A 16,739-nucleotide genomic window follows, 5' to 3' on the forward strand; every position below is an offset into this window, starting at 1 on the left:
CACCAATGCCCAAGGGTTGCAGGTTTCTCCACATCCCTGTTAACACTTACTGGAGGCAAAACAGTTTAGAACTGAAATCTTAGCTGTACCCTATCACTCCCTGACATGATATATTGATACCTATATACACCATGGGGTCACAAAGAGTCAGACAACGACTGAGCAACTGAACTGAACTGAACTATGAAGTAGGTTCTGTTTGTATTTGTCTTTCTTCCCAACTGTACTGGAGACTAAGGATTCTGTTTTTCACACTGTACTCAGTCCAGAACTTGTATACAGCAGGATCTAAGGTATTGTGTAGGTACTCAAATATTTGCTGAATGAACAAAAAAAAAAAAAAAAAAATGAACCATCTCAATTTGACAGAGAAAGAACTAGGTGGGATAAGCTGGATGTAGAAAGAGCCTGACATGCTCAGCACTGAATCCCACTCAGTAGGGCCCTAAGTGACGTCACAGGTCTATGATTCTGTTTTCTCTTTTGCAAAAGGAGAGGACAATACTTTCTGTATGAGGTCATTTTGAAGAGTAAGTGCAAAGACGTATATGAGTTACTTAGTACAGTGCTTATCACATAAGCACATAAGTGATAAGTGATAGGTGGTCAGCCCACAGAGCCTCCTTCATCACAGCAGCTTCACTATAAAGCGAATATATAAATCTAAGGCACTCTTATGATTAGTAAAGCCTGCTTCTTAAGACCAACTCACCTACAAGAGAAGTAACTTGGAGCTGGGATTTCTAGTTGGTGACAAGATCGTGGACATTTTTGTCAAAAGATAATTGTAATGAAATGAAATATAAAATAATACAACAAAATGGAAAGATGCCATCAGATTTGCTTTCCTATCATTTAGGAATTTTAAAAATATATATTTTTATTTATTTATCTGGCCCCGCTGGGTCTTAGTTGTGGCACGTGGGCTCTAATTTCCCAACCAGGGACCAAACCTGGGCCCCCTGCATTGGAAACTCAAAGTCTCAGCAAGTGGACCACCAGGGAAGTCCTAGGGACTTTTCTTTTTTTCACAGTATTTTTGTTGTGAATCCACCGACTAATAAAAACACAGACTTGGTCACAGCTAGAGCAAATAGTTCGTGTTTCCTCCGAGCAAAAGGGTTTAGTAATTCTGGAGATTAGATTTAATATTGTAAAGATACTAAGTCTTCCCAAATTAATACTTCAATGTCATGTCAGGCCAGTTTCGTAATCCTACAGTAATTTTTTAATAGAATTTGACAAAATGAATCTAAATTTCACTGAATTAAGAAAATGCAAGTATGGAGGCTCCTTAAAAAACTAAAAACAGACCCAGCATATGACCCTGTAATCCCACTCCTGGGCATGTATCTAGAGAAAAACATGATCTGAAAGGATATATGCACCCCAATATTCACTGCAGCAGTGTTTACAGTAGCCAAGACAGGGAAGCAACCTCAGTGTCCATCAACAGAAGAATGGGTAAAGAAGACATGGCTCATACACACACTGGAATATTATTCGGCCATAAAAAAGAAAGAAATCACGCCATTTGCAGCAACATGAAGGGACCTAGAGAGGGTCACACTGAGTGAAGTAAGTCAGACCGAGGAGGAGAAGGGTCACATGACATCCCTTATATATGGAATCTAAAAAGACATGATACAAATGAGCTTACTTACAGTACAGAGACTAACAGAAAACAAACTTGCGATTTTGCCAGGCAGGAGGATAGGGGGAAAGGATAGTTAGGGAGTTTGGGATGGACATGTACACACCGTTATATTTAAGATGGAGGACCAACAAAGACCTATTCTACAGCACAGGGTATTCCGCTCAGTGTTACACGGCAGCCTGGGTGCGAGGAGGACTTGGGGAGGATGGATTCATGTATATGTATGGCTGAGTCCCTTTGCTGTTAACCTGAAACTATTATAACATTGTTTGTTAGTTGGCTATACCCCAATACAAAATAAAAATATACATAAAAAGAGCCAAGAAATTTTTAGTAAGTAACAATGATGAGGTAATAAGGATATGTTCACTCTAACAATTCAGAGTTATTCACATTTATTTATGAACTTCTCTGTATGTATATTCCACTTCTAGGAAAGCTTACATCTAAAAGTTTGGAGGAGCGTATGGAAGATGAGAAGCACTTGTCTCATTAAAATATATTGTAGGGATAAATATAAACCATGTAGAGCAGAATGAGACAAAGAGCTTGGTGGAATGCAAGAATCTTGCTAACGAATTTAATGTCTGAGATATATTTCAAAAAATGAGGAAATTACATATTATAACAAATGTTATGGGGACAATTAACAGTCCATTCAGAAAAAAAAAAAATCTGGCCCTTCCCCCTATCTCATCGCACACACAAAATCAATTCCACGGGATTACGGTCTTCCCAGGTGGTGCTAGTGGTAAAGAAAACACCTACCAATGCAGGAGAGGTAAGAGACACAAGTTGGATCTCTGGGTTGGGAAGATACCGGAGGAGGGCATGGCAACCCACTCCAGTGTTCTGGCCTGGAGAATCCCACGGACAGAGGAGCCTGGTGGGCAACAGCCCGTTGGGTTGCAAAGAGTCAGACACGACTGAAGCAACTTAGCGCACACACACCAAGATATAAAGGGCATGGTCATGCATAGATGGTAGAAGGGTTAATCCAAAATGCCTTTAAGAATATATGTATTTATTTGGCTGCGTCAGGTCTTAGTTACGACATGTGGGATCTTCAATCTCATTGTGGCACGCAGGATCTCTAGTTGTGGCATGCAGGATCTAGTTCCCTGTCCAGGGATCGAACCCGGGCCCCCTGCATTGAGAGCTTGGAGTCTTGGCCACTTGGACCACCAGGGGAGTCCCCAAGCTGCCTTTTTGTAGGACAGTTTGGTGTGTTCCATCAACATCTAAAATATGAAAATTCTTCACCTAGCAATTTCACTTTTTGGACTCTCAAGCTGACCTGCTTACATAGGTGCACCCGAATTTACATGTGGCTGTTCACTGCGGTATACAATGTGACTGTGGAAAACGACACAGCCGCCACGTCCATCAGGAGCAGAAGAGCTAAATAAATCACATCCATCCATGTGATAGGTTACCACATGCAACCATTCAAAGAGATAATACGGATTTGTTCATTCATTCCTTCAACAGGTATTCATTGAGCACCTACTATGTGCCAGGCCTGGGCTAGAGCAGGGAACGACAGTCTCTACCTTCATGGGGATTACACTGGAGTGGGGTCGACAGTCAGTGAACAAACATACAGTAGGATTCAAAGTAAGAAACCCTGAGAAGCAAAAGAAAGGTGAATGAGCCCCAAGGCATTGCAGACTGGGTGCCCATGCACCGCTTCCTGGAGGAGGTGGTTTTTGAACTTTATGTGCAAAAGTGAAAAGAAAGTGAAATCACTCAGTCGTGTCTGACTCTTTGCGACCCCACGGACTGTAGCCTATCAGGCTCCTCCGTCCATGGGATTTTCCAGGCAAGAGTGCCAGAGTGGATTGCCATTTCCCTCTCCAGGGGATCTTCCCAACCCAGGAATCGAACCCGGGTCTCCCGCATTGCAGGCAAACGCTTTACCGTCTGCGCCACCAGGGAGCCTGTGTGAAAGCTTTTCATTATAGAGGATCTCCAGGAAACAGAAAGATAGAAAGCCCGAAGTAATTACAATTTATATTTCTTTAAAAACATATCTGTCTTTATCTCCCTATACTTGCACATAGGTATATAGGTGCATACAGACATGAGCTAAACTGCTACCCTAAAGGGAGTTTCTAAAACTCGTTCAGCAAACATGTGTTCAGGCATTACTTTTACAATAAAAATATCTGTGAGGTGTGTTTGTGAACAAAAGCTAGTAAGAGTATTTAGGCAAGAACTAAAAAAAGAAGTTGCATCAGAAATAGCCTGGGGATTCAGAGCAACAACTACCTTTTGGGGTAAAAACCACATGGGGTTGAAATGCTGGGGGCTCCATTGGCTAGTTTTGTGACCTCAGGCAAGCGGTGGCTTTAGTGGCTTCCGTTCCTCAACTCTAGAGCAGAGGTTCCCAGCTGGGGGATTTTGCTCTCCCTGTGGTCGCCTCGAAATGTCTGGTGACATTTTTGGTTGTCACAACTGGGAGCAGGGCATGCTATGCTACCCACCTCTAAATGGTAGAGGCCGCAGTGCAGCTGCATATTCTACACAGCAGAGAGGACACCAACCCTCCTTCCCTGCTCCATCTTGCACAAAGAATTATCTGGCCCCAAAGGTCAGGGTCTACAGGCAAGATTGAGAAACCGCGTTCTAAAGAAGGGCAGAGTTCACCTTGGAGGTCTGAAGACTGAGAGGGCAAAAGGCACTTAATTAGCACAGACCCTGGCACAGAAGCAGCGCTCAATAAATGGGAACTACTATTTTTACAACTGGACTTCCCCTAAATCAAAAAAACTTTCAGTGGGGAGGAAGTGGTAGAACCAGAGATCAATTCAGCCGAATTCCGATTCTGGTGACTTACTGGACGGGATCCTGGATCCTTGTTAACAGCAACATAGGTCTTCACAGGGTGTTTGCTTATTGGAGATGGCTTGGAAGGACTTCTAATTCCTCCTGGTTTGGGCTTTTGCTTTGGTCTCACTCACCTGTTACTAGCTCAGGAGTATTCCTGCTGAATTATTCTGTCTCATGTATATTCAGCTACCTTTCTTAGGCGGGCATCTCCCTAGGGTTCAAAGACACACTCAAGTTTCTCTTGGAACATCAAAACCTGCCCTGAGCCTCACATACTTCCTTCAGCCCCCAGCCTTCTTTTTTCACCCCCATACATGAAATTCAAGAAATGCCTGCATTTGCTGCTACTCCATCTCCTCCTTTCTTGGTCTTCTCCAGGGTGGCATCCCTCGCAGACTTGATTCAGCAAGTTGGCTCTGGCCTGGACCAGCATCCTCCCCACTGATAATCATTCATCTTCACGCCTCATCTTGCTTCACTTCTTTGCTTCATGCAATGCTTTTGACCACTGCCTTGAACATCTCCCTTGACCTTCCTGTCCTAGCCACTCCTACCACTCTTCCTGTCTGCCTTGCTCATTCAATCTCTTCTTCCCAACTATTACTAATGGGGATCTTAGAGTCCTAGGTCAAGGCCACACTATTCTCCTCTGTCCATCCTGCTCTACTCCTTCGCTAAGCAATCTCACCCAATCCTTGCATGCATGCTCAGCAGTGATCGACTCTTCACAGCCGCATGGACGGTAGTCTGCCAGGATCTTCACTTATCTCCTAGTCCAGAGACCCACAGATCCATCTGTGGTCCTGACCATTCCTTTGAGCCACCCAAACCAGCAAATGTAGAACAGCCTGTTAGCTGTTTTGGTTTGGTTTTCTCAAAACTCCCTGAAGTCAACACACTCATGATTGATCTTGTGATCTTCATCATGAAACTGGTCCAATTCCAGTGCCCTTGTCTCATGAAAATGGCCCTGCCACCCATACAAGTGGGGAAGCCAGTAGTGGGTTCCTCCACCCCAACAACAACGTGTGCCTGGGTCCTGGATGACGTCAGCATCCTTCCATCCCACACATCCCACCCCCACCAGAACGGCATTCTCCTGTTTGGGCCCCTTACGTCTCCTTTGTTCCTCTATAATACACCATTCTCCCTGCTGCCAGCCATCTGTTCAAATTACCCTCTACTTACATCACATCAGCTTCCCTGGTGGATCAGATGGTAAAAAATTCGCCTGCCATGCAGGAGGTGTGGGTTCGATCCCTGGGTGGGGTAGACCCCCTGGAGAAGGAAATGTCTACACAGGCCAGTATTCTTGGCCTGGGACATCTCATGAACAGAGGACCCTGGCAGGTTACAGTCCATGGGGTCGCAAAGAGTCCGCCATGACTGAGTGTCTAACGCTGTCACTGGTTTTTTCACTTTATATCACACAGCCTTGCTTACTGGAAATGCTTGAACCCACTGCTGTAAAGATCAAACCCAAATGCTTCACCTTGGCTCACAGGGCCTGCACTGCAGTCTGGCCCTGTCCACCGCCCCAGCCCAACACTGCCCACTGTGCCCTTTGCTCTGCCCTCTCCTCACCGGGGTACCCTGTTCACCTCATCTCACCTCACCCACTGCACTTCAGGGATGCCTTCCTGACCATGCACTCACGGTCTGTAGTTACCTCCCTATGGCACTTCGTGTGGTTGTCATTTAAATCCTACCTTCCATCAGGAGTGCAGGAGGAGAAATGGACAGGTAAGCTTTACGAGGCCGCTGACCTATTATTTTGCTAATCGTTATATCCCTAGGACCTGGACACAGAACGTTCCACAGAATATTAGTCAGCGGTAAACCTTCAACAAAAAGAAGCTATGATTACAACCTCCAAGTAGACACAGGCAGATGGCAAACTCTAGACTGGCCTGAGGACCTTCTGGAGGCAAACTCCATCGACCCTCTCCTATCCCTCGTCTAGGTGTCTGATTTGACTTGATGGGCATTACCTGAGCCAATTCCTTTTTTTTGGCCACATCTCTGGGTACATGGGATATTAGTTCCCTGACCAGGGATCAAACCTGTGACCCATGCAGTGGAAGTATGGAGTCAACCACTAGATCACCAGGGAAAATAAAAGTGTTAAGTTGCTCAGTTGTGTCCGACTCTTTGCGAACCCATGGACTCCTCTGTCTGTGGGATTCTGCAGGCAATAGCGGAGTGGGTTGCCATTTCCTTCTCCAAGAGATCTTCCCGACTCAGGGATCAAACCCAGCTCTTCTGCACTGCAGGCAATTCTTTACCATCTGAGCCACCAGGGAAGCTTAGGCCTCCAGGGAAGCCCCTTTTTAAATCTTTTGCTGTTGTGGTCACTTGGCACGCAGGATATTAGCTCTGCAACCAGGGATTGGACCTGTGGCCCCTTCGGTGGAAACATGAAATCCTAACCAGGGAACCCCCTTCCTGGGCCAGTTATTGAATGAAGACCCAAGCGTGGGCGGATGCCCCGTAGCACAGGGGGTTTGATGCTTTGGTTACATCAGCATTGTTTTTCACTCAACTGGCCTGACTGCAGGGCTTGGGTTGGCAGTATTTCTCTCAGGACCATCTTGAGGTCAGCCTGGCTAAAGCAGAAGCCAAGACTCTAAGAAGTCAAACTGTCCTGGACAAAAAGAGACGATCACCAAGGTTTGGTTCTTGAATATGTATTTTTTACTGAAAAAATCATTCATAAATTAACATACAAAAATGTACAAACACATGAGTAAATAATGTAATGACAAAGGACTATATTTTTGTGAAAAGTGTTTTTTAAAACATCTTTAGATTTCAGTGCAAAAATGTACCCCTGGCACCTCTTAAAACATAAGAGCAAGCTCAAAAAATCGTAGTGATGGAAATAAGCTAGTTCAATGTCATCGTCATTGGTGAGTGGATACCATCAGTCCGCGTGGCTGGCATTCGGCTATAGGTGTTTGTGGTGGGGCAGCTCTTAGGGGAGGCCCTGTATTGTCAAAATGAATAGCTTTGTGGACACTCCCTCCCCCCCAAAAAGAGTCAGCGTGAAAGAAAACTTTTCCTTGCACACTGCAATCAAAAGACAAGGCTGATTTAAGGGGTCAACCATTAGATAGCCTTAAGGAATTTCAGCTGCCAAAATATGCGCAAGGTCACATTTGGTTCTTGTTGTTTAACATGATAATTTCACGCTATCAACAGCACACGGGGCTGGCTGCGGTTTTGTTTTTTTTTTTGCTTTTATGTTTCCCCACTCAGTTTAGTGGATAAATGATTAACAGTGCACAGTAAGAGACTTCACACAGATAAAACAAACTCACACATGATTGCAAGATGATTTAAGTCACCCAACTTCCAGCCCTGGAAAGACTTTTCCTTTCGTCCTTAAGCCAGCATTTTCTTTGTCAAATCAGGTGTTGTTAGCTTTCTGCCAGCATTTGTTCTTATGGCAAATACGCTAATGAAAGGCTTCAAACATGGGCCATCCCTGACCAATGACCAGTCTGCCCTGGCAAATTCTTCCAAAGGACATCGTAATTTTGTCACACTGAAAGCAGCTCACAGCTCTCAGAGAAAGAAGAGGCCAGGCCAGCACAGAGGCCTGGGGGCGCATGGAGGAAGGGGGAAAGAAATTTTTATTGCTTTATGCACCTTACGTCAAAGGAAAACCAAAAGAACTTCGTGTGTCGTGTTCCCTGTGAAGGTCTTTTAAAGCATGAAATGCTCAAAACTCTTTTAAAACATTATAACCACCTACCAGCGTGCTCAAGGGCAGGAATCTGCTCTCTCATATGAGCTGGTAAGAGCTTTGCAATGCGATTTCTTTTCTAAATAGCATTCTCTTCTTCGAAAGAACAAGAACACACATTAAAAAAAACAAGGCCTGGCCAATCACTCCCACAGCTTGTGGGGATCATACGTCCATGGAACCCACACATGCAAAAACCCCAACCCATGTGTATATACACAAATATAGCCCCTACACACACATCCATGTAAACCATGAAAATTAAGGAAACTGAAGGCAAACAAGGCAATTAAAAAAAAAAAAAAAAAAAACTATGAAGTACTCCTCAGAGAGTACTCTTTAGTATGGATACATAAATATGTTTTATGGAAAAGGATGAGGGAAACCTGGTATTTCTCAGAATTCTGCAGGAGCCAAAGGGGACTATTAGGAGAGGGATTTGGCTCAGGGGAAAACAGAGAGGCACAAATTCAAATGCAATTTAGAATCTGACTTCAAAAAAGCACACAGGGATGTGAAAGGAGCATGTGAGCTCCTATGTCTGTCTGTCCAGCAGCTTTGTTAATCTAATCCCAAAGCTTTGATTTGGTCTAGCCTGGATCCCAGTTGACCCGCAGCACACAAGTGTCACCTGCTCCCTGGCTAAGTTCCACATCATTCGGTTGCTCATGATTCTATATATCGGGCTGGCCAAGAAGTTCATTTGGGTTTTCCCGTACTATGGTACAGAATGACCCAAGTGAGCTTTTTGGTCAACCCAATACTAGTTAATAATGTTGACCGAAGGGAAAAAAACAAAAACAAAAACCCCACCTTTCCAGAAACCAAAAAGGGGAATATTCAGCGGAATCATTGAAGTTGGTTGGTAATTTAGGCACAGATTTCAGAAACTGTGGCCACGGTCCACAAGAGCAAGCGAAAGAAAGAGAGAGAATCAGAAAGAAGGAAAAACCAACACCCCACTCTCTCCTGATGCCGAGGAAAGGATGAGACACCAAGGCGAGACAGCCAGCAGTGTGCAGTGGGCCCACCTGAAGGGTTTGCTTCAGGCAGGACAGCACTATCCACAGCTTCCTGTTCAGCACAAGGCTGGGACCGGGAAGGACTGCCCAACAGGGAAGAGAAAACCAAAGCCAAAGTCAAGAGCAACGCTTTTGGAAAAGGGGACGGGAGGTGAGGCAGAAGTTGGCCACTGGCAATAATGACTGGACTGTTTCGTTCTGCCATGACACGCTCTATATCCACTCCTTTCCACAATGACAGCAACCGGGGAGATGCTGTCGTTCCCTTTTAGCCGAGTTCCTGCGTCTGCCAAACCAATACAGGATCTGATGTATAAACCCTTGGTTTGAGTTGGAGCCGGCTAGAAAATTAAATTTAAAAAAAAAAAAAGCATTTTACATGGCTTATTTACAATTATACTTCTTCAAGAAGTGATTGTTGCATGTCTATTTCTCTTCCCCAAGCCCTCCCCTTCCACCCTCAATCCCCACCCAAAGCAGGTAATTTAGAAAAAAGAGAAAGAGAGGGGACACCAGAGATGTAGAAGGATGGTTGTGTGGAGTTTCCTTTTGCTCTTCCTAAAACACAGCTGCCCTGCGGCGGGTCTGCCTCTCTGCTCTGGAGGCCAAGCTGCCGCCCAGGCCGTTCTCGCAGGGGGAGAGGCTCCGGGGCGCTTCCGGTTCCGGTTCCGGTTGCGGAGGCCCGTGGCGGAGACAGGGCGACGACGGGGCGGGAGGCCGGGGAGGAGGGCAGCAGGACAGACGTCGGTCTTGTGAAAAGGGCAGGTCAGTTCCCGGCCGCCTCCCTCTACCCCGGCGGGTCCGGACGGGGAAGGCGTTTTTGTGCGTGTGCTCTGTTCACATTTTTTTTTCCTTGAACCCTGTGATCCTTCAGGAGGCGCTGGGTTTCCTGTTCTCTTCCCCTGGGGAGCGCCCCCCCCCCGAGACGCGTCCTGGGCTGCTGTCCTGGGGGCGGTGGGGGAAGCCAATGACTGTTCCCCCCTCCGCTCAGTACTCAGTCACCTGAGCCAGCTCGGGTGTCAAGTTGACGGTAATGTTTTTATACAAGGCGTCGTACGTGACGTTCGCGAAGTAGTTCAAGTTGTTGAGGCCGTCCACCGCTTGCCGCTCCTTGGACTTCCTCAGCAGAGCGTACCTGTGAAGCAGGAACACAGGGGGCGGCTCTGAGCGAGGGGCCGAGCAGCACAACCCGGGGAGACCACGCTCCTGCCCGGCCCCGCAGGGCGGGGCATCAGCCGTTAGGCTCCTCCAGGCTGCGCGCCATTATCAGAACTGGAAACACCTCCTATTTCACGCGAGCCGTTGGACTTCATTTAACGCGCCTGCCCCTCGGCAGAGGAGGAAACCGAGGTTCACAATCCTAACTGGCTCGCCCGAGATCCCTGAGTGGGGAAGCGGAGGTAAGATGTTAAATGGGGGGACGAGAAAGTTCCATCTGTATTCAGTGCCCTCTTACTCCCCAGGAAAACAGTTCATGCAGTTGGATCGACTGTCGTGAAGACAGTCCTCCCAACAATTAACGAAAGACAGAAAGAGCCACTCCCAAGGACCTGGAGAGGCACGCCATCCACTCGCCTCTGCTCAGCCTGACCTGGAGTTTGTTTCACTGAAGGTTGGTACAGGGTGATAAAGCAGCTGCAGCCACACAGAGGCTCAGGGACACCCTTCCAGAACCGAGCTCGCAGAGAGGGTGCCAAACTCTGTCACATGAGCGTGAGTTTACATAGACTTTGACCCGAAAGGGTTTTTCTCCAACTCCCTGAAGGCTACAGCGCAGACAACTACAAAGCTTAAGGAGGAGGAGGAGTGATTTCCTGAAAAGATCTTATAATCACATTTTTCACCAATAGTATCATTTTGCCCCCAAACACCTGCCTCACACTTAAAGTGAGTGATAAACAGGAACTCTTACACAGCTGTCTGAACAAGACCTTGGAAGGGGTGAGGAGCAAGCCCAGGGACTGCAATGCTTGAGGACCCTGGAAATATAGGACTTTTGTATGAGGAATAAAAAAAACTGCACCAACCTTCCAAGAAACTGGACCTCTCCTCGATGGTGATGAGGAATGGACTTGTACTTCCCTGTGTCACCTTCCGGCCGACTCACAGAATAGCCTGCATTCTGGACTCTGTCCAAGACAAAGAAGATGGGTAAAATGATCAAGTCTGACAGGTGAGACCAAACCTATCCCAAGGCTGAGGAACGCCAAGTTGAACAACAGTGCTTCTTTTGCATCTATATATTCAAGTCACTTTCCCTCTGGATAAGTTCATGGTTTTAGAAAAGTCTACAATATGAAAAGTTTTGGAAAAAAAAAGAGAAATTAAAAATTCCGTAGGTTTGACATGGTGTCTCAGTGACAGGTACAACCATGTGGGTCCCCCTGCAGACAGGTGTACACATGCCCCCTCTGGGTCAGCTTGTTTGTTGTTTAGTTGCTAAGCCGTGTCTGACTCGTTTGTGACTCCATGGACTGTAACCCACCAGGCTCCTCTGTCCACAGAATTTCCCAGGCAAGAGTACTGGAGTGGGTTGCCATTTCCTTCTCCAGGGGATCTTCCTGACCCAGGGATGGAACCTGTGTCTCTTATGTCTCCTGCATTGGCAGGTGGGTTCTTTACCCTCTGAGCCACCTGGGAAGCCCAAAATGGCATAGTATCTGCATAAAACCCCCACAAATCCTCCGGCAGACCTTAAATCATCTCTGCCTCAATGCTATGTAAATAGTTGCTTGCAGGGAGCAAATCCAAGTTTTGATTTTTGGAACTTTTTGGAATTCCGCACCCCCACCCCCCCCCAATCCATAGCTGGTTGAATCCTCAAATTCAGAACCCACGGATATGGAGGGCTGACAGGGTGAAGATGTGTTCTCCCTCTCATTTGATAAATATGTATGAAATGCCTACTGTGTGCCTGGAATTGTGTGGGGGTGCTGGGGAAAACCAGTCACACATTCCTGGCCTGAGGGACTCCTTGCTGAGCTGGGGAAAGAAAAAGATGAGCCAGCAGAACAGATGTCCTAGGGGAGCCCAACTAGATTCAGAAACCAGTCAAACCAGTACAGAAAAGGTGCTCATCCTCACCAGGTTCCTAAGAAACCCAAATTAAAAGGATGAGATGCCATTTTTACCCATCAGACTGAGAAAGAATTGTCCAGGAGCTGCTGTGGTGAAATGGGGCACAAATTTCAATGGTCGTTTATATCCAAAAGCAGGTGGTGCGGTAAGAAAATTTGTACGCTTATGTACTGTTGGTCACAATACTTCTGCAATCTTTTCTGGAGGAAAATCAGACAATAACTATCAAAATTTTAAAAGTGCATTTACTTCTTGACTCTGCAGTTCTGCAACCAGGAAATTAACCTACAGAAATATTTGCTCATGTGAACAAAAGACGCTCAAAATTAAACAACACTGTTCATCAATAGGAGAGGATTAAAAATAAATTGCTATCTGTCTACACAAGGAAATACCACGTAATTATAATAATAATGAAATGGCTCTCTGTATTGACATGATTGGAAGGGGAGAAGGGATGTGTCTAGGTTGTTTATGTATGAATAGAAAGAACCATAAAGAAACTGCTTGTTCAAATGGCTACTTCCTGGGAAGGAAACAGGATAACAATGGGGATTAGGACTTATACTCTTTTGTTTATATGCGTGCGTGCATGCTAAGTCACTTCAGTTGTGTCCAATTCTTGGCGACCCTATGGACTATGAAAAAGATGAGCCAGCAGAACAGATGTCCTAGGGGAGCCCAGCTAGATTCAGAAACCAGTCAAACCAGTACAGAAAAGGTGCTCATCCTCACCAGGTTCCTAAGAAACCCAAATTAAAAGGATGAGATGCCATTTTTACCCATCAGACTGAGAAAGAATTGTCCAGGAGCTGCTGCCAAGCTCCTGTTCATGGAGTGGGTGGCCATGCCCTCCTCCAGGGGATCTCCTCGACCCAGGGATCAAACCTGCATTTCCTACGACTCCTGCATTGCAGGTGGATTCTTCACCACTGAGCCACCAGGGAAGCCCCTTTTGTTTATACACTTCTATATTATCTGAATTTTTACCAGCCTCCTCTGAATCCAAATTATACTCTCATTGTGATATATAGTCGTTCCTCAGTCTCCACGTGGGGGGACTGGTTCCAGCACCCTCCCTGCAGTTACTAAAATCTGAGGATACCCAAATCCCTTATGTAAAAATGGCATAGTTGCTGGGCTGCTGTTTAGTGGCTCCGCTGTGTCCAGCTCTTTGTGACCCCATGGACTGTAGCCCGTCAGGCTCCTCTGTTTATGGGATTTCCCAGGCGAGAACACTGGAGTGGGTTGCCTTTTCCTTCTCCAGGGGATCTTCCCGACCCATGGACTGAACCAGCATCTCCTGCACTGGCAGGTGGATTCTTTATTGCTGAGCCACCAGGGAAGCCCCTATTATTCACTTACTGTACAAAAATACTATTTGACACTACTCACACATGAGATTGTTCCTACAGACTTAAAATATGAGCCTTACCTGATGGCAAGGATAAATCTGTGTAAATATAACTCATATCTGACCTCTGGTTTGGGAAGGTTTCAGTGCAATGGGCTATGCATGTAAAGTACACACCAGATTTCTAAGATTTAGTAAGAAAAAAATGAATGTAGAATATCTCATTAATATTTTATATTAAAATAAATTTTATAGGATTGCATGTTAAAATGGTATTGTTTTGGATATACTGTGGTAAGTATAATTGTTAAAATATTTTTATTAATATAAAAACTTAATTTCACCTTTTTCCTTTTTAAAATCTTTCTAAATGGAGCTACTAGAACATTGAAAATTAAATACATGGGAATACCAGACCACCTGACCTGCCTCTTGAGAAACCTATATGCAGGTCAGGAAGCAACAGTTAGAACTGGACATGGAACAACAGACTGGTTCCAAATAGGAAAAGCAGTACATCAAGGCTGTATATTGTCACCCTGCTTATTTAACTTCTATGCAGAGTACATCATGAGAAACACTGGGCTGGAAGAAGCACAAGCTGGAATCAAGATTGCCAGGAGAAATATCAATAAACCTCAGATATGGAGATGACACCACCCTTGTGGCAGAAAGTGAAGAGGAACTAAAAAGCCTCTTGATGAAAGTGAAAGAGAGAGTGATAAAGTTGGCTTAAAGCTCAACATTCAGAAAACGAAGATCATGACATCTGGTCCCATCACTTCATGGCAAATAGATGGGGGAACAGTGGAAACAGTGTCAGACACTATTTTTTTGGGCTCCAAAATCACTGCAGATGGTGACTGCAGCCATGAAATTAAAAGACACTCCTTGGAAGAAAAGTTATGACCAACCTAGATAGCATATTGAAAAGCAGAGACATTACTTTGCCAACAAAGGTCCGTCTAGTCAAGGCTATGGTTTTTCCAGTGCTCATGTATGGATGCGAGAGTTGGACTGTGAAGAAAGCTAAGCGTTGAAGAATTGATGCTTTTGAACTGTTGTGTTGGAGAAGATTCTTGAGAGTCCCTTGGACTGCAAGGAGATCCAACCAGTCCATTCTAAACGACATCAGCCCTGGGTGTTCTTTGGAAGGAATGATGCTAAAGCTGAAACTCCAGTACTTTGGCCACCTCATGAAAAGAGTTGACTCATTGGAAAAGACTCTGATGCTGGGAGGGATTGGGGGCAGGAGGAGAAGGGGACGACAGAGGATGAGATGGCTGGATGGCATCACCGACTTGATGGACTGAGTTTGAGTGAACTCCGGGAGTTGGTGATGGACAGGGAGGCCTGACGTGCTGAGATTCATGGGGTCTCAAAGAGTCGGACATGACTGAGCAACTGAACTGAACTGAATGCGTCATATTCCTACTAGATAGTGCTAGTCTGGAGAGCCTAAGGGAGTGTTTCTAGAAGACATCAGAAGGGCAATACCTGTTCCACAGGTCGTCATCTTCTCCACCCCACCCCCAGAACGCATTAGGAAAGCCATTGATCTTCTGAAACTGTTCCACCGTTAAGCCGCTCACTCCGCCAAAGAACTCAGTATAAGGAAGCCTAAAAGGAGATGTATGGCATCAATTATCCGTGCATGAAAGGGTGTTCTCTTTTTCCCCCGTAGAACAGGCCATCTCATGGGAGAACTAAGTCTTAAGTAAAACAATAATCTGTGCTACTGCCCCGAACCACCTGAAATGGTTTCCTCGGGCCAAATGCATCAACCCGAGTAGCTAATTAAATTTCTTTTCTAACTGATTTTTTTTTAAAATCACAGCTTTATTGAGACAGAACTGACATGCCATATAACTTACCCATTTATTATTTTAAAAAAATATTTACTGATTGATTGGTTTGGTCTGAGTGTAGCAGGTGGGGTCTTTGATCTTTGTTGAAGTATGTGGGATCTAGTCTCCTGACCAGGGATCAAACCTTGGTCCCCCACATTGGGGGCATGGAGTCCCTAATTTACTTATTTAAGGTGTAAAATTCAATGGCTTTTTTTAATATATATTCATGGAGATTTGCAACCATGGCCACAATCAGTGTTAATCAATTTCATCACCGCCCCTCCCCCACCCTAGGAGCCTTGTGCCCATCATCAGCAGTCAGTCACTCATTTTTCCCTACTCTCCTCAACCCTATACAACCACAGTTCTTCTTTCTGTCTCTACAGATTTGCCTATTCTGGACATTTCATACAAACTGAATCATATAATACTCGGTCTTTCATAGCTAGTTGTCTTTCACTGAGCATAACACTTTCTAGGTTCATCCAGGCTGTCACATAGATCAGTACTTCATTTCTTCTTATTGCCAAATAGCATTCCATCATATGGATTGATATACTACATTTCGTTTATCCATTCATCAGTAGATTGCGATTCACACTGGAGCTAATTTGATTTGGTCATCCTTGCACCTTTCATCATCCTTCTAAATTTAACCTCTTTAATTAAAAGGAAATAATACTCACAGATACATATACTTATCCAGTTTAGTCGCAAAGTGCCTTGGCATCTGTCCACATCCATAATAGTTACGATCACTTTCTGGTATGTGATCCACGTCATGAAAAATGAGGCAGTCCCAGTCCAGGTCCTTCATTGCTTCTTGAAAACCCACATTAAAAAGCATCGCTCGATTAAAGGGTTGGGTGCCAACCTAAAAGAAGCAGAACTTTATTTTTAAAGGACTCTTGAAGAAGAATCTTTGCTGCCTCAGCCCTGCCTAAAAGAGAGCTTACTGAGAGATCACTGGGCCGGAAGGGTGGTGGGTCCTGCCTGGTTCATCACTGACTCACCATCACTTGACCTCTGGCCTCAACTTCCTCAGGAATAAAAAAGGGTATTAAGTATAAACCTAAGCCTCTCTCTCCCAAGGCTGTTTGAAAGCAGAGAGTCAGCTGTGTAATGGCATTTAGAAGGGTACCCAACCCACTACACGGAAGGAAGAACAACACAGCCATTTCTACCTGCAGCCCCTTAT

The 16,739-nt window shown here is 45.2% G+C and overlaps 1 protein-coding gene across 1 annotated transcript in view; it reads right to left on the reverse strand.

Annotated features, from left to right (window-relative positions):
• Positions 1-7,160: 7,160 nt before the first annotated feature.
• Positions 7,161-16,739, reverse strand: part of B4GALT5 (beta-1,4-galactosyltransferase 5) — a 75,142-nt gene continuing 65,563 nt past the window's right edge. Inside the window, exons 6-9 of the mRNA XM_012189329.4 lie at positions 16,228-16,415; positions 15,189-15,311; positions 11,287-11,388; positions 7,161-10,394 (exon numbers count right to left, since the gene is read on the reverse strand). Coding sequence (XP_012044719.2) covers positions 10,247-10,394; positions 11,287-11,388; positions 15,189-15,311; positions 16,228-16,415 — 561 coding nt within the window. The 3' untranslated portion in view covers positions 7,161-10,246. The remainder of the gene's footprint in view (positions 10,395-11,286; positions 11,389-15,188; positions 15,312-16,227; positions 16,416-16,739) is intronic.

This window comes from Ovis aries, chromosome 13 (assembly GCF_016772045.2).
Source record: "Ovis aries strain OAR_USU_Benz2616 breed Rambouillet chromosome 13, ARS-UI_Ramb_v3.0, whole genome shotgun sequence".
Lineage (NCBI taxonomy): Eukaryota > Metazoa > Chordata > Mammalia > Artiodactyla > Bovidae > Ovis > Ovis aries.